Source organism: Cydia fagiglandana, chromosome Z, assembly GCF_963556715.1.
Source record: "Cydia fagiglandana chromosome Z, ilCydFagi1.1, whole genome shotgun sequence".
Lineage (NCBI taxonomy): Eukaryota > Metazoa > Arthropoda > Insecta > Lepidoptera > Tortricidae > Cydia > Cydia fagiglandana.
In genome coordinates this window covers 12048572-12076403 of record NC_085959.1, presented here as the reverse complement: position 1 = coordinate 12076403, position 27832 = coordinate 12048572, and the positions used below count along the sequence as shown (strand labels likewise).

Here is a 27832-nt window from a genome sequence, read left to right as displayed (position 1 = left end):
AACCTTACGAGGACGGTAGCAGATGCATAGTTTCAATAACTATTGGAAATCCGACAAAACAAGAATACGATAAAATAAAACAAAAATATCGACACCAGTTTCATAGAAATATCTTTGGGAGTAACAAAGCTGAATAGTGCTGTAACTCAATGGTTTAAGCTAAAATATTAATTTATTTTCATAAATATCATTGAGTAATATTATACTCGTACGTAAAACCTTCATAAGGTTTTCGTTCCTCTTACATTAAAATAATAATTGTTTTCGTTGCCATTGTGTTATGATATGAGGTTAGTAATTTACATTTGGTTTCTACGCGTGTGCGTATATATCTCAACGTATAGAAGACAATATAAATGGAATAATTTCTTAATAATTGATTTTGTACGCAATCTATCTACGATTAAAACGAAATACATTGTTTTGAAACTGTCGTTTTGTTTTAGTAGGTAGTATTAATAATATACCTACCTTCTTTTACTTTTACTTTAATTTAGGTACTCACGTGAGTAGGTAAAACACATTCCAGTAAAATGTCCCTTCTATGGACAATATAATAACCTCTCTGCATTGAGCTGCGAACGAAAAGGAAGAGTAAGAATATGTAAGAGTAAGAAATCTTAAGTTGAACCCCAGTTTTTAATACAGGAACACACATAATTATGTTTGGCACATCCTGAATTTATTTTAACTTTTCATAGTTTCTTAAAATTGCCATGCATAAATAAGCCCGCATAAATTACGTAGGTGGTTTTTGTTCTATTGTCAGCAATGTTAAAATGTGTTTTAATAGCAAGGGAGACGGCGATGGCGATGTAAAGGCCTATTTATTGGATTCGTAAGATTATACTTACCCATAATGTTTTCTTTTTCAGCGATCAGCAAAGCGTCTACATATTTTTTTTAATGTAAACAATATCACCATTATGGAGTTACAGGGGCATTCGCATCTCAAATCAGCGCTCGTAATAAATGATAGATCGAAGCTTAATTATAAATTTATATTATTATAAGAAATCATGCTTACAACATACATACAGGCAACCATTGTGTGACACTAAGTTACAGTTTTAGGGTGCGTTCATAGTACCCAGCATACAATAAATACTCTAGTTGCGATGATGCTTATATCACTAACACTAAACAAGTTCTAGTGTTTAAATTAACTTGTACTGACTGTTATCAGATACTCCACCTTGTTAGAGTAAGTAATAAATTTTGGACCTTTGAAGCAGAAATAGAATAATATGAGCACGAAGTACAATAATATGTTAAAGAGCGGCTACCAGAGATACCATACGTTTACCATATGCCATACGTTTGGTAGGTATTCTCTGTGTTTGTTGTGTATCTAGTATAGTACATATTAGTTGTATATTTCCTATTGTTGAAGTAAGAACATTGCTTGTCTCCCACATAGTATTTCGCTGTTCATAATCATGTTTTAAGGGGCCCACTGATTAACAGTCCGCCGGACGGTATCGGCCTGTCAGTTGTTCGGAACTGTCAAAATTTTTCTAACTGACAGGCCGATACCGTCCGGCGGACTGTTACTTAATCAGTGGGCCCCTTTAAGCCCGGATCTCATGAAATACATCATACTAATCAATTACAATCACGCTACGAAAACCAATAATGTAGGTATCTCCGTTTGTAAGTGGTATTCAGATGAACTCACTTTACCAGTAAGTGTTTTATGGTGAAATCAGAACACTTAATTACATCGAATTAATTTTTAGTTAGGTATTCGTACATTTCGAGTGTTGTAAGGTTATTGTAATCATAGGTATACTTGTAAACTAGCATGTTTAAAAAGATACAAAATTGTGTTGTTGTAGTCAACCTATGACTAACAAATTAAGTAAGGGGTGGATTATTGATTCTAAAGCCTGTAAGTGGTAAGAGAAACATTACCTATGTAGAAAATATACCTCTCGGCCTAATCAAGATTATAATAACACGAAAGTGAATATGTCGCCTAGTCAGCCAGACATGTGCATTATTTAAAAGGTTTTAGGAATATATATCCGATTTTTGTTAATTAAGTACAAGATTGCAAATCTTTAGTTCTAATTAAAACATGCTTGTTCTTCGAGACCTGGTAAAGGGTTCAATTAATCTGCAATTAATGACTGAGGTCGGATAACACATGATAACAGCAACAGATCGGTAACAGCATGTTATGTTACAGTTACAATTATCAAGCCTGCTTCTCCTTTATGTCAGGTCTCATTTCCATAATAGTAATAACGCTATCCGCTCTTGATGCTACGGACTCGTACATTTGCGTAAGTGTGCTTTCAGAGTTCATGCTTGACGGCCCTTCTCCCGTATTCATAAGCGGCAAATGATTGCAATCAATTTCTTCCTAAAATAATACATTTATAATTCATAATATAACTAATTAAAATATCAAGTTAACGACCTAACTTTATGTGATTGTAAAAGTACAAATTTTTTCATAGCTCCCAAACAATGAGACGAAGCCTTCACGGTGCAATTATTTATTTACCTAACCTTTATTACACAATAGAAGAAAACAGAAAGCATTTTCTGAAAGAGGCAACGTTGCCAGCGTTGCCTCAAAGCCGAGAGAGTGGCCTCACCTGCTAAATCACTCCTTGCTTGACTTTTAAATAAAAAGTTCTTGAATACAGGTAGTAGAACTCATTAATACAATTTTAATCCAGTTGAAACAATAAAATGCGTGAATGTCGTTGACTATAGTTTGTTTTTTTAGCATCAGAAAGAACTTCGCAGAAGTAAGCTTGTGGTTCCAAATTCGACACTTATAGCGGTAATAATTTGAAGTAAATTATATGTATTGACCATGCTACATTAGATAATTCAATAATTATTAACAATTGAAGAGCCTGATAAAAACTGCACGCTTGCTTCTGCGGAGTTCTTTCTAATGCTGAAAAAAACGAACTATAGGAAAAAAATCGACAAATGAGTCAGCCTCAATTTTTGTATTTGTATTATAACTACTAACCTGCGCCTGCGATTTCGTTCGACAAGTTTAATCCTTCGATTTGGTACTTTATCTTCTTCCTCGCGTTATCCCGGCATTTCGCCACGGCTCATAAGAGCCTGGGGTCCGCTTGGCAACTAATCCCATGATTTGACGTAGGCACTAGTTTTTACGAAAGCGACTGCCATCTGACCTTCCAACCCAGAGGGTAAACTAGGCCTTATTGGGATTAGTCCGGTTTCCTCACGATGTTTTCCTTCACCGAAAAGCGACTGGTAAATATCAAATGATATTTCGTACATAAGTTCCGAAAAACTCATTGGTACGAGCCGGGGTTTGAACCCGCGACCTCCAGATTGCAAGTCGCACGCTCTCACCGCTAGGCCACCAGCGCTTTTTTTTGGCGATTTGGTACTTTATAATCAATTTTAATACCAAGAAACTGTGCAGATACGAGTACTTACATCTATGGATATACAGTCGTGGAAACAATGTCTGTCATCTATAGCCGGGTCGTACCGCCGCCGACGTTTACGATCTCGCTTATCAGACGGGCCGTACTTCTTATTATTTCGAAAGGCTCCTATTAAATTCTGCAAAAATTAAAACAATATCATATCTACGACATAAGCAGTTAGTATAATGTGTAACTATTGATCATAATATTCGTAATTCAACTGAGGAGAGCATTTTCAAAAGGGTTTAGATATTTATCTATGAAAAGTAGAAATAAACAAATTGTAGTTATAATATTGAATTATTCGTTTATAATACGTTTTCAAAAAAGGCAAATACTACGACAAAATATGGCTGGCATGTCGGTAGACTCGTGTCAAAACCATGGGTACGGACAAAGTGCCAACAATATTTAATATATACACGGCCTTATTGCCCATAGCATAGCACAAGTTTGCTCATCGGTTAGCAAGATTACGATAAATAAGATAAGATCGGGTCAATAGAAAAGAAGTCCTCACGTTTTTCATGGCGTAACGCACTATTATCCTGATCTGAAATACAAACGTGATCACAGCTGATACCAAGTACCATATCAATGCGTATCTTGTTTCGATGTGACCAATCTCCTGTGCTATATCGTAATACATTCCGTAACCAAACAGTATCTGCAAAATTATTGATTTAGGTACACATGTACTTGTATCGTGTTGGCGGGCAAAACCACGTTATTACTTGTTGAATTTATATAGAAGCTAGCTTCTGCCCCTGACTTCGTCTACGTAGAATATTAATGATTAGATATGATGATTGATAAAAACTAAAACTACCCTGTGTCCTTCCCCTGGACTCGATCTATCTCCATACCAAATTTCAACTAAATTGATTCAGCGGTTTAAACGTGAAGAGGTAACGGTGTACCCTTATTTTACCGCCAAATTTTTTGCAGAACTTTGTTATACAGAAAATTATTCAATGAATAATCGAATCGCACATTTTTGTTACAATTAATTATGTTTCTTCGATTATTCATTTCAAAGAAACATATTTCGTAACTTGATTAATATTACATTTGATATTCTAAATTCTAAAGACTGGCTGTAAAATTATTATTCATTGAATATTATTTGTGCGATACTACAGTTCACAGAATATTAATTTTAACAATTACTATTTTACTAAATTACCTTCACATACTCGTACCTAGATCGTACCTATTCATTGAAATTGTTAATTGAATTTAGAACTGCGACCCTCAAGAAAAAGAATTGTTGCCAGCAAAATGGGTTAGGTTAGGTTAGAACTGCGACCCCTTAGAAAACGAACTGTTGCCAGAAAAGTGGGTTAGGTTAGGTTAGAACTGCATGCGACCCTCAAGAAAACGAACTATTGCCAGAAAAGTGAGTTGGGTTAGAACGGCAGCCCCTAAAAACGAATTCCTTTCAGAGAAGCAGATTGCGTTAAATTAACGACTCAATAAATAACTAAAAATGACTAGGTATTCTGTATATTACATTATTGTGAACCGTATTTTATAAGAAGTGACTTTTCTACAGTACCTAAAGATTATTTCGCGATTTGAAATTACTTGAGAAATTTTCCGTGAAACGAAAATCTGCAGCAAAATTGTCGGCAAAATAAAGGTACCTACATTCGAATTTATATATTAGTACAAGCTTTTGCCCGCGACCTCTTAGGTGTGGAGTTAGTAATTTGGGTAGGTAGCTTATTTTTTATCCAATCTGCTTTTTATCGATTCCCACTACAAACTTCCACCCCCTTTTCACCCCCTTAAAGGGTGATTTTTGTGATAAAAACTACCCTATGTCCTTCCTCGGGACTCAAACTATCTCCAACCAAATTTCAACTAAATCGGTTCAGCGCTTTACGCGTAAAGAGGTAACAGACAAACAGACAGACAGATACACTTTCGTATTTATAATATTACTAGCTTTTGCCCGCAACTTCGTCAGCGAGGAATTATTGATTTAGGTAGGTATAATACCTGCTACTACTATCCGTTGCGTCTCTAATAATTTTAATCAATCTGCGTTTTCTTGATTCCCCATACAAACTTGAACCCCCCTTTTCACCCCCTTAAAGGGTGATTTCTTGAATGAAAACTACCCTTTGTCTTTTCCCGGGACTCAAACTATCTCTGTACCAAATTTGGACTAAATCGTGCACCAGCGCCGGTGCTACATCGCGCGGGCGGGACGGTTCCTATTAACAAAGTTTGTTGTGCAGTTGTTGTTAAGTCCCCATACAAAATTCCACCCCTTTAAGGGATGATTTCTGGGATAAAAAATAAACTATGTCCTTTCTCGGGACTCAAACAATCTCTATACCAAATTTCATCTAAATCGGTTAAGCGGTTTAAGGGTGAAAAGACAGACATACTTCCTTTTATAATATTTTTATTTATTTATTTTAATCTTTATTGCACAATACATGAAGGTACAAATGGCGGACTTAATGCCTTAAGGCATTCTCTACCAGTCAACCAATGGGTCAAACCAGAAAGATTAAGTAGGTGCAGTGTCTTTAAAGTAAATAAGTTTGTAAACAAGACTCTATATGAATATAAACTATGGTGATAAACTTACACATATACTCAATACAAAAAGACTTACATATTTACATAATATACATAATTATATACCTTGTGTAAATCATTAAGTTGACGAAGAAGAAAGTTTGTCAAGGAAATGTTTGCGCAGCATGCGCTTGAATGTGAATTTGGTCTGCGCTTGTCTGATAGAGAGTGGGAGACCGTTCCAAAGCCTGATAGCCTGGACAGTGAAAGAATTGGACATGAAACCCGTTCGATGTTGGGGGACAATGAGCTTAAGGCTACGGGAAGAGCGGAGATCTGTGCCTGGACGTGGGGTAACAAATTTAAATTTCGAGCGGAGATACTCTGGGGCGGACGGATCAAACAAGATTGAGTAGAGAGTACACAGAATACGAAGGGACCTACGATCTCGTATAGGGAGCCAATTAAGTTTTCTACGAAAAGCAGAGATATGGTCATACTTACGAAGTCCAAACACGAACCGAATGCAGCTATTAAGTAGCCGGTCAAATTTATTTAAAGAATCTTGAGTGAGATTAGTGTAACAAACATCAGCATAATCAAGGACAGGCAGAACAAGAGCTTGGACAAGGAGAGTTTTTGTGCTGACCGGAAGAAAATGTTTATGGCGATAGAGTGCTCTTAACGTGTTAATTACTCTACGACTAACGTCGGACACCTGTGGTTCCCATGTGAGCCCACTGTCAATTGTTAGCCCCAGGTTCTTCACTTGCGATGAAAGCGGAATAACTTCAGTTTCAAAGAGAACTGGCGCCAATTCCACAGTGTTTACCAAAGAGAGTAAGCGGGTGCTGCCAAGTAATATGGCCTGGCATTTAGCTGGGTTGACTGTGATACCAAAGCAATGTGACCAAGTGGAGATATGGTTAAGGTCTAAGTTTATTTCAGCGATTGCCTGGTCCAGATCCTTAGCACTCGCTTGGGTATAAAGCTGCAAGTCATCAGCATACAGATGGTAAGAGCATTTAATTTTAGAAGTAATAAGGTTAATAAAAATCGAGAAAAGAAGAGGTGAGAGAATTCCGCCCTGTGGAACTCCAGAAGTGAGAGTGCACCAGTCAGAAAACGTACGATCAGAACGAACCGCCTGACGACGGTCCTGAAGATACGAAGAGAACCAACCAGCCGCAGATGAAGATATATTCAGATGCCTAAGAGTGGCCAGTAACAGATCATGGTTAACAGCGTTAAAAGCATTGGAGAAATCGATAAGGACCAACACTGTCAACAATGAGGAGTCCATGCCGAGCCTCACGTCATCGACCACTTTGAGCAAAGCGGTGGAAGTACTGTGGCCACGACGAAAACCAGACTGAAATGAAGAAAGTAATTGATTGGAATAAATGTAAGTGGACAGTTGTTTATGGACAATAGCTTCTAAAATTTTTGAAAGAAAGGGGAGAATAGAAATGGGTCTAAAATCTTTAAGTGCACTAGGGTTGGAAACTTTAGGCAGAGGAATGACATAGGCGTGACGCCATAACGAAGGAAAAACCCCAGAAGACATAGAGAAATTAATAACATGCGTAATAACAGGGAGAATACATTCTAAAATGGAAGTAATCATAGTTCTACTTAACTCGTCATGGCCAACAGCATTCGATTTCACAGACATTATTGTTTTTCTAATCTCCTCATCTGTGGCTGGGGTAAGAGAGAAAGCGTTTGTAGTAAAACAAGGCAGGGCACTGATTTCAGCAATACTAAGAACTTTCGTAACAGGGTCTAAGGAAGAAGGTTTTGCAAAGTGGGAATTTAGATCGTTTGCCGAAAAAAGAGAAGAAGTTAACTTGTTAGCAGATTTAACTACGCCAATCGATTTGAGAAATTTCCACGTCTCAGCTGGTGAAGACATGGCGATGTTGTGGTGAATGAATTTACGTTTTGCTGCTCTTACCATCTGGTTGCATTTATTTCTGGCAGCCTTAAAAAGGCACCAATTCTCCTCGCAACGGTCCCGCTTAAATTTGCAAAAAGCCCGATCTCGTCGTGTCATCGCGATACGTACCTCTCGCGTGAACCACGGCGCCGGAGGCCTCTTCAACCGTACTGTGCGTATAGGCGCATGAATGTCGAAAAGCTTAAGAACAGACGAGTTAAGGGCCGCCACCGCTTCATCAACCGACGAAGCTGTCAGCGTCGACGACCAATCTACCGCGCGTGCGTCCCTCTGTAAGGCTTGAATGTCAAGTCTGGCAAAACTGCGGAGTTGTATCGTCACACGCTGCAACTTAGGAGGACGAAGGCGATAACTGAGAAAGACGAGATCGTGATGCGAAAAACCTGGAGCAGGGAGTTGGCCAACTTTTTCTACGAGATCCACACAAGAGACAATAATAAGGTCCAACCAGGAATCCGACGTGTCGATGTTATGGTGAGTTGGCATAAGGGGAAGCACAGAGAGATCTATTATTTTTATATTAATATTATACAGGGTGATTCATGAAACGTGAGCAGGATTAATCCTGCACACTCAGTAACTGATAATTGATCGATCACCCTCGTATTTAGGTGAAACAACCACACTTTTTACTATTTTTTAACTTTTTGGCGAGAGCAAATTTAATTCTCTACAATCATGGTCACCCTACAAGACCTAATTAATATACATAAAACCTCTTTAACCGTAATGACAGCATTATGACTACGAAGAAAATAAACTGTCAAACTTGAGTGAGATACGAGTTTTCAAAAGTAACCAGACCGTGATGACATTCAATTTGACACAGAATATCGGTAGTTAAGTATTCTAACTGTAGGGTGACCAATCATGTCGTAAATAAATTAATAACTTTTTTTTTCAACACGACTAGAAAATTAACGTTAACCTCACTAATACTGATACGAAACAGTTGCTTATAATTTACGAAATGCGCAGTGTTAGTCCTGCTCACGTCTCCTGAATCACCCTGTATATGGATGGATAGTATGGATTATACGTAGTGTTAGAGTGGGTAAAAATATAATTTCCCTTGAGTTGACTCACATTATACTATCATCACAGGATGTAGTTGTTAGCTGACATAATTAATTAGAGACGGGTACAAATTACAGATCCACAAAGGGCACATTACGCCTATAAATTTAAAAACAGCACATAGACCACTCACCCACAGGATAGCTGGAAGAACAGACCAACATACAGTCCAGAACTTTGTCGGACTAAATCCGAGCCAAAAGTTAATATCTGTTGAGAATCTTTTAACTCCGTATATCCACATGATAATAGCCATTCTTAACCCACCCAAATACAATACGGTTAGGCTCAATCCTGAAATTAATCCGGCTCGCATTTTATCAACATACTCACCGACCTACAACAAAAAAAATACAAATAATATCGTAACCTACCACCACCAGTAATATTACATGCAAGGCAGGGCGCCGATTTTTAGATTTCGAGTGCTCGAATCCATCGCTCGAACATCTGTGGCGAACGGCGAAATGCTATTTTTATATGGCAAACGGCGAAATACTATTTTTATAATAGGAGTGATAGAAATTGGGAATCTTATGGTATTAATCACTCTTTTTCAATTCTAGTAGAATTTAAATGTCTAATTGTGGAGATATAAAGAAGGGGCCAAGCGAAAACGAGTGCTCGAAATTCAAAAATCGGCCCACAGGCCCGGCATGGAGCCGACAAAACCGTGGTAAATGCTAGTTTTATTAACATACAATTCTAAATAATTTAAGTGAGTGTAATCACAACTTACCAATAAAATTGGAACAGACAAGATAAACCCAAAAAGGCAAATTAGTCCCTGTATGTAAATAAACTTTAGTGAAGGAAATTCACTATGTAGTAATCTCGTTACCGTTAACGAGTACAACACCTGAAATAAAAAGTTGAGTAGGTATTGGTCAGTGCAAATAAAAAAATCGAAATGTATTTTTAAGCTACTTTTCAGGGGACAAAAAAGAACTGTTTGTTTTCCTGTGTGTAATATATTTGTTGCACCTGTATTTTTTTCTAATAGATCAATGGTTTTCACATGATACTCATACTGAAAAACAAACAGTTTTATTCGTAAATTTTTACAATATAAATTATTTTAACCAAAATTTTGCTACATAGCGACTTTAATTTGGTTCACTTAAAATCGTCATGTGTGAAATACACATAGCGATTTGCTGTCAAAGTAACGTAGCACGAGAGATGACACACAGCGGATTTTAGGGTAAATTATACTCTACAATAAATCGCCATGTGCAACAATCGCTATCATCCTCAACGGAAAACAAACCATTTAATTTCGATATGTGTTAAAAAAATCACATAGCTATTTTTTTGTACAAATGTTGTTCTGTGTTCACTTAGCGGAATTAGTTATTTATGGTTATTTTCAAACTTAATAAAGATAATATTTATGTGGGTCGACGGGAAATTGTAAAAAGGAATTAAAATATGCCATAATCAAAAATCGTAAAAATACACCGAAATTTTCTCAGCCGATTTTTACGAGCGTGGCGTGGGCCCTAATATGTTAAACAAAAGCGTTTGTGTCTTTTAAGAGTGGTCTTCAGCACGTGCTAAAGCATTCATGTCGTGTAAAAAGCAACTATCTGGATAGTATTAAGGCTCAAATTTATGTGACAGCATTCAGAGAACAATCAGGGTGGTCTTTCTTCATCTTTGGAGAAAAGATAACAAAACGTGTTATCTCCGAATGGGCCGTTTCATTAATTTGAACCTTAGAAATATAATTTTAAGTTTGCTTTTTAAACAGGCTTGTCCCCGTTACTTATGTCGGGGCTATTAGCAGTAAGCAGTGTCACCACTGCTTAAAGAAAACAATACCTTTTGTTACAAAGATTAGGGCCTGTGCCCAAAAAATCATCTGAGATAATTATTACTCAATATTAAATGCGGTAAAAATTATCAAAAGGTCCCACTTTGTCGATTCTAGCTGAGTTACGGATAGTTTAATTAAAAATGGAATTATTTTTACCTAAAATCGGGTTTGGACAAAAACTGATACAATATACGCTAAACTCTGCCTAGGGTCCCACTTTTTCGACACCTAAAAAACGGGGATATCATAATATAACTAGTATTTTTAGCCGTTCTAATACTATGCCAAAGCAATTCTAGTCTGTCTATAATATTTAGACCAAATTAGATCTAAAAAAAGCGTTTTGAGGAATTAATTCCCAGCAAGCTGGACAACATCTTCATTTAGTCCTAAATGAGTGTAATCAGAGTTTGCGGAATCCCAAGAGGTAGTCTTAGTAGAGTAGCCTTGCAATATTTTGAATGAATATTGTGTCAACCCAAGGTCCTTTTTCACTTTTATTGTATTTTGTATGTTTTATTAAAAACTACAACTTATGCAAACATTCCCTAATAAGCTCGAGAAACTAAAAACGTGTGATACCTCATTAGATTATTCATGATGCCTAGAAAAATGTATTCGAAGCGTGTATTAGCACACAGAAAATATCAAAAGTTATAAGCAAAAAAAAGGGGGAAAAAGTAGATATTTTTTATTCCCCCAATATTTCAATAAGTATTCATATTTAAGAAACGAAAATTAAAATTATTTAAGAGGAGGATATTTCCAATAAAACATTCCATACTTTGCAGAACTGTATCTCCATTATTTATACTTTTTATTGAACGCTGAACACAGCCGCCGTCCGTGCCTCATTTTCGGGAAACGCTCGCGGCGTGGAAAAGCGATTATGTAACATTAAATATAATTTTAAAGGTATCAAAACTATGGTGTATGTAAAGCATGTCAACAAATGTAGGTACTACTTGTAGAAATGTATCTCAAAGTTATTTTTTCAACAAGTTAGGCAATTTATTTATTTTTCAGCAAGTTAATTCACAAAATTTTCTCGAAATTTTCTTTATTGAAAACGAAAAAAAAGTATAAATAACTATCGTAAAATTTGTCGCCTTCTAGAGCTCTTCTTATACATGCTTAATAAGATCACGTAAAAGTTCTAAAAATTTAAAATGTTGTTTTAAGTTTTACAATTTTACTTAGATTTTTCGATTTTGACAATTTTCTATGTTAATCTAAAACTTGTTTTAAGCAAACTATTAACTTTATTAAAACTTTTATAATATGATCTTATTAAGCATTTAAATATGTTGTCTATGTTGTTGAAAAAATAATTTTAAGATAAATTTCTACAAGTAGTACATTTTCTTGTCATGTTTTAAATACTCCATATTTTTTGAAATTTTTCTTTGAGTATTTTTTACCTTTAAAATTATATTTAATGTCACGTAAATTGCTTTTTCACCCCGCGCGCGTTTTCCGAAAATTAGGCGCGGAGGGCTTTGTTCGGCGTTTAATAAAAAGTATAAATAATAGAGATACAGCTTTGCAAGTATGGAATGCTTTATTGAAAATATCCTCCTCTTTTATAATATTAATTTTGTTTCTTAAATATGAATACTTTTTGAGATATTAGGGAAATTAAAAATATCTATTTTTCCCCCATTTTTGTTCATAACTTTTGATATTATTTGTGTGCTAATACACGCTCCGAACACATTTTTCTAGGCATCATGACGAATCTAATTAGGTATCGAACGTATTTTTAGGAGTAGTATCTCTATTTATCACCGTTTTTAGTTTCTTGAACAGACTATATTACTGTACCTTAATTTTCGTATTATTCTAATTATTTGATTATAAGTAAATTTATCATTTTTTGCCCAATATAACCATAACCCATTATAACCGATTATAGGTTATTTTACGGACATAACCGTAACCGAAACAGGTTATGAAGTTTGACCGGTTATTGCATTCCCTATTACTAATACTAACTCAGAATATAATACAGCTAAATACATTTTGAGAGCTGGTTTTTATATTTGTATCCAATTTTAAATATATGAACCATGTAACCGACAAAGTGGGACCCTGTCATTTATAAAGATAAAACATAGTTCTTGCCAAAGATTTATAACATGCGTAAATAGAGAACATTTTACACACCAAACACGCCATTTCAATAATGAGCCACTAAGTTTCGTAAATCTGCAAAGTGGGGCCCCTTAAGGAAAGTAGGTTTAATAAAGAAAATCACAAAACTTTATCATTATAAAAATTACTTGATATTCGGTATTTAGCATAATTTTAATACGTGTACTTGTTAAGAAATCGTATATATTTTTTTATTATAATAGGTACTACACATGAAGCTTGTATTTCTTACATTTTTTTTTACTTTACTACACATTAACTATTAACTAATTAAAATAATGTCTGTACTACCTTATTTCTACTCTTTTGGTTTCAGAATGCATTTATAAATATAACTTTCTTGAAAAATCGGTCTCATGTAACAATTATAGGAAAACGGCGTAATACACATTGAGTGTTTTTTTCCCTTATTTATGTTATAGCCATCGTTAACTATTAAGGTTTGAGATAGGGGTTTGAAAAATTAGGAATCCTGAAAGTATACATATAGATGGTCAAGCAAATCTTGTCAGTAGAAAAAGGCGCGAAATTCAAATTTTCTATGAAGTGATATCCCTTCGCGCCTACATTTTTCAAATTTGCCGCCTTTTTCTACTGACAAGATCTGCTTGACCAACTATAGTAGTTTGATATCAAGCACGCCATAATTTCAAAGTACGAGTGTACAAATTATTATTTTTTTCCGTATCAATTTTTATCCATCGTTCTCTCCGTTCGCGCTTTGTCACAAAGTAGGGATTCACTAATCTGTACTAGACTAGATAAAGCATAGGTACCAAAAATTAAAGATAAAAAAAGACTACATTCTTTCACCAATAGTTATCAATTGGTGAAAGAAGTGTTATTGAAATTGATATTATGTACTTAGTTGTAGGAACAACTAATAACTCCATATCGACAAAGTGGGACATTCACTTAATTATTATTAATTTATTTTAGAATAAATACTACAGGGTTAATGCCGATACAACTAGACTAAACATAAGTTTTTAAGAAAATTAAATAACACACTTACTAGACATGGAAGTAAAGACAGAAGCACGTGCAAGTATAAATATATATTGATTAGTTTCTGGCCAAATAAGAACTCAGTCGATAATGGCAATAAAACAAAAAATATATAATGCCAAGATCTAGCTTCGTCTCTGTTAATGTCAACGCAGTCACTTAATTGAAATAATAGTATATTCACAAGCATAGATCTCAGTGAAGCAAGAAGAATAAACAATACTGTAAATATAATAACAGCATTGTCAGTCATTGTAAAAGGCGAGGTACTACCAAAATCATGGAAGCCGATCATGCCTACACCATAAACCAATGCGACCATGTATACTGCTCCACCCTGAAAATATTTGACATAATTAGTTAATTATGCTGGTGGCTTGGAGTTCCAAGCCACGTGTTTCACGGATGATCCAAGAAATTAAATAAATATTAGAAACTACAGAGCACGACTATTATAGATTGCAGGTCAAATTAAGAGCAAAGAAACCGAATAAATTGTAATAGTGTGAATGGAAATATCTACCCAAAACAACCCGTTTTCATTGCTCTTATTTGAATTTAATTATAACATAAAGATACACATATATATAGATAGATATACAGGGTGTTTGGTACATCGTTTGCCAAATTAAAACGGCAGATAGGTTGAGTCATTTGCTATCTACTCATCCATAGAAAAAAAAATTGGGCATGGTTGTTTTTTCTACTGCTCAAGTAAAAATTTGAAATTTACGAAAAACTGTCATAGAAGTGAAATTTTTTTTTGCACCTAATTAAAAATTTCTAGGCTTGAAAAGATAGCAAATGACTCAACCTATCTGCCGTTTTATTTGGCAAACGATGTACCAAAGATAGAGTTACACTCTGTGCGGAAAGAGAAGAGTCGTGGAATGTATGGAGTCCTTCTCTTTCCGCACAGACTCTAATGGCTTTATTCATAAACGCGATGCTGGCCTGAATTACCTAGGTATAAACCGTTTGTCTTTATGTCATTTTGACTTGTGTATTTACTTATAAGAAAGGGATAAAACATAATTTAACTAAATCAGGTCCGTAGTTTAATGAATAATGAATAAGGGGGTAAGTACGTCTATGTATTTAATTGTGATGGTGGCTTAGAGTATTTATTATAACTGACTCCAGTTAAGCCATTAAGAGCTTACCCCTCTGCCGAAAAACTTGCTCAATTGTGCAAACTTTTGTATGAAATGACATGGCTATTTGTACTTTACGTTCAAACAAATCGTGTAAAAATAGCAATACATTTGACGTCCCCTCCCCCGCAAAAATCGACAGACTGTTTCGTAAAGAAAATGACAGCGATGACATCTCCTTTCTAAATGCTCTGGTAGACTCACAATTGTACCGTCTGCATTCACATCCATCAATTCAAGAAAAGCTTCGTTTCCTCGTCCAGTAGAAATTGCTAGATACGCATAGGTGAAAATACTGAAGATATGTTTCAGCAGAACTAAATATTTGTAAAACTGAAATGATACAATTAATCCAGAGTAACTATCACGTCATATATGCATGAGTAAGTACATTGTAAATACCAGCTCAAAAGTAGGCATGTTCCTAGGATGTTAAGATGCAGTAGGTTCAGAGAACGAAGTGTTAGAAGAGTCGTAGCCCTTTATATAGTCGCAACACTGTAGTGTCATCCCTTTCAAATCGATCTATATAAGAAAACGGGATGACACTACGGTATTGCCATTTTTTAATTTCTACACTTTTTTTGTCAGACTGTACAAGCTTTTTAATAACTTGCAATGTACCTGTGTATCTATATACATAACTATATTTATAAGGTTTACTCGGGTAATTCCGAATGTCGTAAACTGTCGGATAATTCCGAAAAGAGACTTTTATTATGATGGAATTAAGGGTGATTTTCATCTGAATTTCGGAATTATCCGACATTCGGTATTACCCGAATACACCTTACCTATGTTTGTACGGGCCAAATCACAGAAGAAATAATAGTACTACCCAAAGAGTAAAATAAGTATATAGGTAAAGAGAGCCCTCTTGAAGCATTTTATGGAGAGTCATTTGAAAGCGCCATCTCTGATTGTCCCCCGAAAGTAAGTAAGTAGTAAGTATGTATGTGTGCGTGCACAACTACATATGCATCCATACGTGTACTTTCGTCCCACATAATGTTAGGTCTACTTGGTCCTTCGAGCAACACCGGCTTCCGACACGTCGGAAGGGAGGGGCCCAAGCGATATCTCGCCGTACAAATCTTTCTGCCATTTTTCGCGGGGGGAAAGGTGCACACAGTCGCATTTCTCACACACTTACATACAAAATCCAATCTGTAATGACGACACAAATACATAGAAAATGACACACGTCAAAGACAAATCTTGCAAACCTCGATCTCTTTTTGTGTGCGGACCATAGACCTAGGATTCGCTTGCGCTTGACAGACAGCTTAAGTGTTCGAAAGGGAAGCCATCACGTATATGAACATCCCATAAGTGCGAAAGAGTCAGACTACCAATGAGAAAACGTAACCACTTTTGAGTTTGACGACGGCCGCGGACGGCCAAGAGCGTATCACGGTAATTTTCAAATTGAAAAATATGCACGGATTAGGACGAAAAGTATTAAATAAAATAATTCAGTGAAGATGGTGTCTTGTAGTGTGCCGGATTGCAGTGTCACAGGGCCAAATAATCCAAGCAAATACTCATTTCAGAGGATTTATGATATTCCGAGCGAAATTTTCATAGCGATATTTTGTCAAATTAACAGCGTAAAAAGTGTAAGAAGCCGGTTTATACAGTTCATTATAAGTTTTTCTTTAGTTCCGTGCTAATATTTTATCATATTAGTCAATAATTTAGAATATTTTGTGTAAAAACATAAACTGTTAGTTTACGCTAGGGCTTGACAAAATGTTCATATGACAGTATCGATAACTTGTCGGTATATTAATAGCTATGTAATTATTTCTTCACAAGACATCATTAAGATATTATCTTTTATAACCGACTTCAAATAATAACGATTGTTATACTTTTTTGAAGGTGTTCATGTTTAGCGTGTCATGATAACTTCACTTTTCAACACAGTAAGAGTTACATTAAGATAAGTCTGCAACGATTTTTATGTCAAACGCAGTGCAAGTGTTATTTATACGTCATAATGTCATAGAATTTTAGTGTTTAAAATAACACATTTGAAAAAGTAGTCGATAAAGCAATCAAACATCGACAGATTATTAATATGTTGTAACATGACATCACTATTTTTGATCTCACATAGACAATTTACACACACACTTGCATTTCATTTTTGGTCACACTTTTGAAGATTGAGAGTTGTTCTTTGTCATATAATTCTTTGGTGCGGACGAGTGACTAGTGTCACAACACGCACACTAACACGTTTTCGTTGAAGTATGTCATTGTATTCTGAGAGATGTGAAGTCGGATTTGTCGCTCGACCGATCCGCAATTTGTACTGAGCGAGCAAAATCGATAAATCCAACAATTACTTGAGACTAAAATATAATAATTGTATTTAAATGTAATTTAACGTATGATATGTAAAAAAAAATATTACATGTGAAATTTAACACTTTCTTTTTGTAAATTTGATGTCCCCGACCTCTTTTTATAACAAAAAACCGAGCAAACAGGCATTTTTGTGCAGCAGTGTTCACGCGCGCGTCAGGACTCGGTCTAGTGAAAAATCCAAGTGCAACTAGTTTTATTACCCGCGCTAGATTAGATTGACGCGCTAAGCTTGTACCTCGGCAGAGGGGAAATAGTGCGAATGCCGCCTCCCTTCCGTGTTGCTCGAAGACTTGGTCGGTTTACAAGTCCATTATTTGTTTGGTTTCTTGTAACAAATAACTTTAATTGTTTACAAGAAATCAAACAAAAAATGTACTTGTAAACCGCCCTAGTAGACCTAACATTATGTGGAAAAGGTTAATGTTATCAATAATGGAATAAAAAAAACAGAATATTAATGTAAATATGTTTATTGCTTTCATTTTGTTGATACCGTCAACTGCTTCAACTTTACCAACACGTTCCAACAATGCCTGTTTAGATAAAATTTAAATTTCTACTAAACCGTTATCTTATTTTCACTTCTAGTAATAAGAGAAACGACTCGATTTATCTGGCAACCCATTTTTTTTTGTGGCAACACTACTATGTTTTGGAAGCAGTCGCTGTCAAAGTTTTGAAGACACCGCAAAAACACGTGGTGACTTTGCAGTCGGTGAGTATTAGGTGCATGTGGAAAGAAAAAAAAGTAATAAAAGTAAGTAAGTGTAAGTAGTATTGGTGCAATAATAGTTAGATATTTATGATACAAATGTGGAAAGTAGGTCTTTCCCAACGAGTGGAAGTGAGTTTAATACACGAACGAAGTCGCCGCTCGGTCCGGAAGTATTATAAATGTAACATATTATATTAATTTAAAACTTTCAGAAAAATAAATTTTAATACACACAAATATAGTCTATCAAGATTTTAAGTTTGTTAATAAATGTTTTATTGATTATTGGTACTTAATTAGGATGAAAATTTAAATTCTTCGATTGTAATTGGTAAAATATTACCTTGGTTTGGACAATACGAAACTATTAAATAAGTATTTAGTAAATTAAAAAACTACTTTCCCGCACGCGCGCAAGAAAAGTGGCACTTTGTAGGCCTATGTTGTCCCGCATAAAGTACAAGTTTCTGAGCATAATATGCATTGTAAAGAATATTAATGTACATACTTACCGCAAAGATATATGTTAACTCTGTATAATACAGGGTGATTCATGAGACGTGAGCAGGAATAATCCTGCACACTCAGTAACTGATAATTGATCAATCACCGTCGTATTTAGGTGAAACAACCACACTTTTTCCTATTTTTCAACTTTTTGGTGAGGGCAAATTAAATTCTCTACAATCATGGTCACCCTACAAGACTTAATTAATAAACATAAAACCTCTTTTACGAAGAAAATAAAATGTCAAACTTGAGTGAGATACGAGTTTTCAAAAGTAATCAGACCGCGATGACAGTGATGACATTCAATTTGACACAGGATATCGGTAGTTTAGTACTCTAATGTTAGGGTGACCATCCATGTCGTAATAAATTAATGACTTTTTTTTTTCAACACGACTAGAAAATTAACGTTAACCTCACTAATACTGATAGGAAACAGTTGCTTATAATTTACGAAATACGCAGTGTTAGTCCTGCTCACGTCTCCTGAATCACCCTGTATAAATAAAGTCTAAGGAAAAAACGTGCCTCAGAAATCAAGAAAAAGTCATTTTCGAATAGATGAGCGCCGGGTCACAGCTTTGGCCTAATTACGAATAAAAAATGCCCAATGAATCCACGATATTCTCATCCCTTGAGTTAATACATGCTTTTTAATTAAGTTTTGTCTAGTATGTACACTTGTACAGCCACCTGCAATAATATCTTACTCTTCGAAGGCCGCAAAAATATATGACACGTTCTTATGGCTCTACAAATAAGATTGTGTCAGATATTTTTGCGGCCTTCGTTGTGTGTGCAGGTGACTGTACCTACTATGTATCTATGTACTACAGCAAACAGTCAAATTTACGTTTATGGTGGCATTTCTACGTTCTATCACTGCAAAGTATACCTTCAATATCACCGTGTCAGGTACTGTCGTGAGGCAAAAATTAAGTATCCACATTACAGCAACGACAAAAAATCTCCACGTCCATGCGCCTCTGATATTAGTTTTCATGTATTCCCTGTCAAATCATAAGTTCCAAATTAATATGGCTACTTACTAGGATTTTTGAGGTGATAAAGTTAACTTACTTTGATGGGTGTTATACACACACACACAGAAACTATTTCTGGGTTAGTTTTTCAAACATTTTGTGTATTACACATTGATTTAATTTAGACGTGATTGAGTTATATTTCGGATTTCTAATAATTCTCTTACTTTTCCTGCTAAAGCCAGGGATCACCACTGGTTAGCAATGAGGGGTATTGGATAGAGTATTTCATAGAATTTCTTCCAAGTAACGCAAAATATTTGGATAAAACGGCCGTCAGCTTGATTTTCTGCATTTTTGGTAGGATCAGTCCTTCTGTGGATCTCAATATGATCGAACAAAAAATATGAAACTTGAAATGGCGACCGTTTGTAATAATTTAAACCGCAGATTAATAATAAGGGGGCATTTGGATCCGCAGATATCGATTTCCATCACTAAATTGCAGATTTTCAAGATGGTCGTCTGTTTGTTACAATTTTGGCCTCAGACATGGGGCAGACAGTTGTATTGATTTTCAACAAAGACCAAAGATGTAGATTCAAGGTTACAAATTCGACCTCAGATTCGTATTAAGGAGCCTTCCAGATGGTCACACTTATATATATTTGTATAATTTCGATCATTTAAACTCGTAATAAAATCCCTGGCTATCAGTGGCGGGCGGTGCATCCATAAAAGCCGATTCCCACCGGCTTGCCTGTTTTTGGACATTTGAGCATAGTTGTAAAGGAAATATGTAAGCCAAATTAGCCCCTATGGATATGTTTGACGCGCCGCCACTGCTGGCTATCGATTATCAACGTGACTAGACCGAAATGAACTAGACTATACAGGGTGTGTCTGACCATGGGGCTTTAAATCCAGGGCTCGATTCTACTCGCTAAACTAAGCTTCTTTTATTATGGCACCGACCCCGATCACGAAAAAAATGTTTACTTTATCATTCATTTTGGCTGATCAGATGTCGACGTTTTCTGTGGAAACGCCAAAAAATTATCCCCGATTTTAGGGTTGGTCCCATAGTAAAAGTAGCTCAGTTTAGTGAGTAAAATCAAGCCCTGGATTTAAAGCCCCAAGTCCAGACACACCATGTATATTTTAGAATGAATATACAAGAAGTAACCTCAAACAAACCCTATTCGTTTGTAATCAGTTTCGAGTGAGACAGGTAGAAAACGCCTGTTTGCGCGAAAGAGCACTATTAACTGGTAAAGTGGTTACACATAATAGGTATAAGTGTTGACACACACACATATTGACAGGCTAACACAATAATAGGGTAACCATAATCATCTATCGAAAATATTAATCTAATTAAGGGGTTTTTGGGTCCCCAAGTAAAAGCAAAATATGTAATCAGCTTAACAAAGACTCACATGTAATATATGTGCACAGATGTTACGTTTAATGTAAGGAGTTCTCTGGGTTGTGGCTTTTCACAATATTGCAGGATGTGTTCAGAGTCCATGCAGTGAGAGGTGTTGACGAAGTGAGTGCACGTCGACCATATCGGTGTGCTCGCGAAGCTGCTGCTCAAATATCGCGCACCATCACCTGCGTATCTTAAGGACTATTTTTATATCATTTATTTTCATATTTTTTAAACTGGTTCAGATATTAATTTTGATTAAGGAGCAGTCAAGTGCGAGCCTGACTCGCGCACGTAGGGTTCCGTATATGGTTCCGTACCATTACGGCAAAAAGAAGCTCGTTTACAGAAGCACTAATACGATTCATGAGTTGCCAGCCTGGTGACGGACAGACGGACGGATAGCGAAGTCTTAGTAATAGGGTCCCGTTTTTACCCGTTGGATACGGAACCTTAAAAATGACTACATGGGAGACAAAGTTATCAATAAAATTATAAGTATGTAGAGGTAATGTTCTCAATAAGATACGAGTATTGAAAACATGTGCTTGCATTGCTTAGATATTTTGTTTCACACTACCTAAACTGAAAATAGTAATTCAAGACCAAAAAAAGTAAGTATGTTGCCACTGCAATAAATTGTTTGTAAAATACGCTAAGATAATGTATGTATCGGTAATTTTACTCATACGATTAAAAAAAGTACTTTTATTTACTTACTTTTACATATACCTACAAGACGCGCTAGTAAAAAGTGGCAACATTGTCTTATTTTTTTAGTCTTGAACTACGATTTTCAGTTTAGGTACCTAGGCACAATTTTTTAGTGTAGGTAGGTATATACGCGACAACTGATATCTGTCAGGTCAAGATATAATAGTCTAATCATTATTTTTCTATTCAAACGATACACAGTTGACTACATTTCATATTTTTGAGTGCTATTTGGTATAAATCTGGATCAAAATTGATATATCGTGAACGCCATGCGAGCGTATTATGGGAATTCAGAGTAGTGGAAGTAGTGGAAGCCAGCTCCGCTCCAGTCCGGGCGAATGCGGTCGCGCCACTCCTGTGCTAGCCCGGCTAATCGTGAAAGAAGATCAGTAAATTCAGAAGACCTTACTTTACAAACTATCTTCCAAAGCATAAATTGATGTCTAACCTACCTGATTTTATAGACATTTAAATGAAGCTTACCAGTAAACAAAATAAGGTATATTGCATAATTAAGGCCACTGTTATGCCTTTTAAAACCGGACTTAAGTTTTGATCCCAGTCTAATCGTTGCGTGTACTGTTTTATAAACAACTCCACCCACATATATGCCATGCCAACTACTAGTGCAATGGCTGTGAAACAGAAAATGTCCACTGAAAAAAAACCAACAAAAATTATAATTATTAAATTTATGAAGCATTGTAACAAGCTTTTATCTGTAACATGAATAACTTATCAACAATTCATTAGTATGTAGATACCTGTATTAGGGTGTCCCTCATTTTAGAAATAAATTACACATACCCCCTAAATCAGTTTATTTTATCCCAAAACACTGTGTAATAAAAATTCTGGTCATTCCTGTAACTGTAACCCGTGCCGACTGTCATGAGATTTTCCCATACATGTATAAAAAAAACATTTTTTTTGTTTTTTTTTTCATATCGATTTTGTATAATATTGCCATATTTATAAACTTTATTTAACAAATAAATCTCGATGCGAACACAAAACCAATGAAAAATTATCAAATAAGTGTCTGGTCAAATTTCTTCATACTAATTTGTATGGGAATTTCAGTTGTAAGTCGGCACGGGTTAGTTCCTGGAATATACTGAAAAAAATTCAGGGTGTTTTGGAGTAGTATCGTTATATATAGGGGGTATGCGTTGTTAATTAAAAAAATTACTAATAAGGGACACCCTAACCTGTATTCAGCGACTTTATGAAGGTATATATAGATATGTAATTAAATTGAATTTGTCGTGAGACACTAACATTAAGTTAAATTCACGTTTTAACTCGTGTTTTTCGCAACCTTAGTTTCGGAGATATCATCTTCAATCACTAACCGTAAATATATTCTTAATTCCCATTAGTAAAATTTGACGACCGGTCTGGCCTAGTGGGTAGTGACCCTGCCTGCGAAGCCGATGGTCCTGGGTTCGAATCCCAGTAAGGGCATTTATTTGTATGATGATACAGATATTTGTTCCTGAGTCATGGGTGTTTTCTATGTATTTAAGTATGTATTTGTATATTATATATATCGTTGTCTGAGTACCCACAACACAAGCCTTCTTGAGCTTACTGTGGGACTTAGTCAATCTGTGTAAGAATGTCCTAAAATATTTATTTATTTATTATAAAAAAAAAAAAAAAAAAAAATGTGATACAAGCGTGCTACGTTGGTCATTACACATGCGAACAGCAAGCGCGCAATAAGAAAGCCGAGCCGATGTGTGTAATGAACAATGCACACGTGTTTCATATGACGTTTTTCAAAACACTTGCGAGGGAGAAAAGAAAAACTTTCATATTAATCTTTTAATTGTTAAAACAGTAAATCTTAAATCTGTCATACTGCCTGCCGCTGGCGCCCGCCAGTCCTTGTTGTAAAATCTACTCGTCCAATTTAAAAAGGCTCCGTTTCCATACATATTATTAACAATCAGTTACCTTATTAAGTCAGTCAGATTATCATTCATAACATAACAAGTGCTATATTGTAATAATAAAACCACGCGTGTTTAATATTTAGGATTATGTTATGAGATGAGCCTAAAAGCGGTTCAATAACGTTACGAGCAAGTGTGTTGAAATAGTACATTTACATTACTTATATAACTCGTGTCGACTTAAAACACTCTCTCGGTCGTGTTTTAAATTATCGCCACTCGTTGTTAATTTCCTACTTTTCGCACTTGTATCATACAACGTTTTACAGTACTTATGGCCGTTTAAATTTTCGACATACGCACGTATAGTGCTAGTTACCGCATTAGGGCGATAAATTAGCACAATATGTACTGTAAAGGTAATTAGTGTAATTTATTGATTATATTATATTATACCTGGTTGGGCTATAACTTCAAATAAGTAAAAAAACGGCGGATGGGAGGAATATGTAAAAGTTAAGTACAACAGATTTCGTATACTTTTCCATTTGAAATGATAAGTTCTGTCTAATGCCTGAAACAAAGAAGGTTATTAATCATCTTTTATTTAGTGTTATTTAAGAAGTAAGCTATATTTAATAAACTACTTTTTTTGGTAAGGTAATATATATAGGTATATATAGGTACCTACCTAGGTAATTGTGTTCGAGTGTGAGATGAAAGTGCGACATTTCTTTATTTTATGTCATGATGGGAGTTAGTAGGTTGTTGCTGGTCAGAATCACTATACCTATCATCTTTATTTGTAATGAAATCATTCAATTCAACATAGCTTTCTTAAGGTCCATTCGAAAGGCTTTACAGCCTACCGAGTAAATAAATTTATAGCTGAATATATTTGCTAAATTTATGTTCATTAGGGCATTTAGGTTATATTTGAACTTACTTCTTCGCTGTAGACCTTGCTCCCAGACCGACAACTACTCGATTTACGCATTTTAGAATCTTTTAAATTATTAAATCACTACAAGTATATTTTTTGACTCATGATTTATTTTGACTTGAAAATTATTGACGTTTGATTGAATTTTGTCATAGATATAATATTTCTCATAGGATCTGTCAATCACTTGTAACGTCAGAAATTAAAAAGTTTATATTATATTATGAACATGTTTATAGAACATGTTCTATAGTTCGTTTTTTTTAGCATTAGAAATAAGGTAAACAATCTTGATGTGTCTTTTAATTGAAAAACACATTTTAAAAATGAGTTACGGGAAATATGTAACAATTATGAATCTAATACGATCATTTATATTCTTCTGCTTTTATAAGTAATAGTTTTTGATTTTAAAAAAGCGTTTTTCAATTAAAAGACGTGTCAAGATCGCTTACCTTCTTGCAAGTTCTTTCTAATGCTAAAAAAAACGAACTAGTCCCGGTTGTAAGTACTTGTCCCGGTCCTGAGCTAATCTCATCCAGAAGTGACCCGCAATCTTCCGGATGTCGTCCACCCAACGAATTTGCCACCCAGTTACCAATTGCTTAGGTACTTTTCGCACTTCTATCGTCATGCACTAAGTATTATTCTATGAAGTCAGACTTTATGAAAGCAGCAGAACATATAATCATTTTGTTATGACCCGCGAGAAGACAACAAATTGTCGGACTTCAAAGATTATACATTTTGGATTAAAATAGCCACTAATTGAAATACGAGTAATAATATTAATAAAACTTAAGTTACACAATAATTTTGTTTTTACTTACTTAAATATAAGGGTAAAAGAAACAATTAGGTACATCAATTGTACAGTTTTTACTAATAACATTATTCATTACTATAACAATAATAGGTCACTTAAATTAGCTAAATACGTATATTCACGTTTTTATAATAATACTTACAATTATTTTTCAGTAATAGCCTTGAAGGGGTAGGTAATATTAGGCGAAAAGAATTGACATCAACTTTTTATTAGCATTATAATAATTAAGCCTTTATTAACGTTAGTTGCAGAGAATGATTCGAGCTGAATATTCTAATATTTTTAGGGTTCCGTACCTCAAAAGAAAAAAACGGAACCCTTATAGGATCACTAGTGCGTCTGTCTGTCTGTCCGTCTGACCGTCTGTCACAGCCTATTTTCTCCGAAACTACTGGACCAATTAAGTTGAAATTTGGTACACATATGTATGTTTGTGACCCAAAACGGACGTGTAACGTAAACAAATGAATTTTAAACAGGGGGGCCACTTTGAGAAAATAAAAGAATAAAGTTTTTCAAACTATATACTATATCAAATGAAAGAGCTCAATTTGAGAATCTCAATCATATTTTTTTTATAATTTTAGAATAAACAGTTTAGAAGTAATTCAAGAAAATAGGCATAAAATGACCATTCCCCCCCCTTTATCTTCGAAACTACTGGGTCTAAAATGTTGAAAAAAAAAACATAAAATAAGTCTTTACCTAGATAGATAGATGACAGGAAAACCTATTAGAAATATGTAGTCAAGCGTGAGTCGGACCAATTACTTAGTTTTTGATCTGGCCCCTACGGGTTTTTTAAAGGCAATTCACTCGCGTTTCACATATATATAAAAAATATATTGTTAAAAATTTAGTAATGTACGGAACCCTTGGAACGCGAGTCCGACTCGCACTTGGCCGGTTTTTTTAGAATAACAATTTATGTTCTATGTTTTGTTGTACGTAAATACATATACTGCTAAAAAATAACTGCATTCCCATTGCCAGGGACCTTGTGGGATTATACTGAGCAACTTTAACTTTGGGACCGACCCAGAAATCACTAACTCCCGCTAAACCTTCGTGCAATTCCACATTTACTGAGCGAGTGTGATGAAAAATACTACAAGACACGGCGGAAGGATATCAAATCCAACTTAAATTTAAAATCAAATAAATAGATTGTGACATGACTAAACGACACGACTACAGTGAGGCCTCACCGGTCTGGTCCCACTTCGCAGAACATGCCATATTTATATAGATTGAAAAAAAAATGTTCACAATACAAATAAATGTATTACCTACCTAAATTTGAACCCTACTATTTCCGAGCCTACTATTCTGCTTCTGACCATAAAACCTTATATAGCGGAAGCAGTTATAAAGTTGACCCAAAATTTTTTTATTAAGCTATGAGCTTCATCACCTATGTTCCTTGAGTAATTCTAAGCATTTCAAGCCTGGGAGGCAATTAGAAATGTGTGTCTACTCGGATTTGTAATGGATTCAAACTTTCAACCCCTTTTTAACCCTGTTAGGGGATGAATTTTAGAAAACGCTGAAATTACTTTTCCTGTCTTTTAATTATATCCCAAAATACAAAGATTCAAGTCCCGCGTTCGAAAAATTTTTTGATATCCATACAAACTTTCAACCCCTTTTTCACCACCTTAGGGGATGAATTTTCAAAAACGCTGAAATTAGTTTTCTTGTATTTTAATAATATATCGTTTAACGAAGTTTCAAATTCCTAGCTTAAAATAAAACTTGAACCCCATACAAACTTGCATCCCCTTTTTAACCCCCTTAGGGGTTGAATTTCTCAAAATCGCTTCTTATCTCTTGTACACTTTATAAATGTAATCTAGTGTGCAAATTTCAACTTTCTATCTTTTGTAGTTTCGGTTCCGCGTAGCAAAAATTTCCAACCAAAGTTATCACCTTTTTACGTTTTTCTTGTAAAATTACTATGAAACTGAAAAAAACAAATATCAGCAATGAATTCTACGTCTTTGGTTTATACGAAAATGATACCAAACTTGCCCTAGTACCCACCAGGATCAGAATAGATGTTTTTTAAAGATGACGGGTGGCGGCCGTCTTTGTACCCCACCCTCCCCCCCACCCCAGGCTAGAAATGCTTAGAATTACTCAAATATCAGATGTGATGAAGCTCATAGCTTAATAAAAAATTTTTGGGTCCTGTATGGCAGCGTTACATAACTGATTCCAGTATATAGCCGAGTTGAATAAGTCGTTGTAGCTCTATTTGCCGTTTATCTTTGTACTTAGTTTTAGAG

General features: G+C 35.2%; 2 protein-coding genes across 2 annotated transcripts in view; one reads left to right on the top strand and one right to left on the bottom strand.

Annotated features, from left to right (window-relative positions):
• Positions 1–27832, top strand: part of LOC134678317 (gamma-aminobutyric acid receptor subunit beta) — a 555578-nt gene that overhangs the window by 85512 nt on the left and 442234 nt on the right. The window lies entirely within an intron of this gene.
• LOC134679086 (uncharacterized) lies at positions 2144–23814 on the bottom strand. The gene is made up of 14 exons (XM_063537931.1): positions 23739–23814; positions 22355–22590; positions 21162–21355; positions 19635–19749; positions 15343–15471; positions 13992–14321; positions 9743–9862; positions 9096–9340; positions 8035–8278; positions 7111–7338; positions 6676–6957; positions 3952–4098; positions 3439–3567; positions 2144–2368 (listed from the first exon to the last, which is right to left on the bottom strand). The coding sequence occupies exons 1-14, from the start codon at positions 23812–23814 to the stop codon at positions 2201–2203; spliced, it is 2643 nt and encodes an 880-aa protein (XP_063394001.1). The 3' UTR covers positions 2144–2200.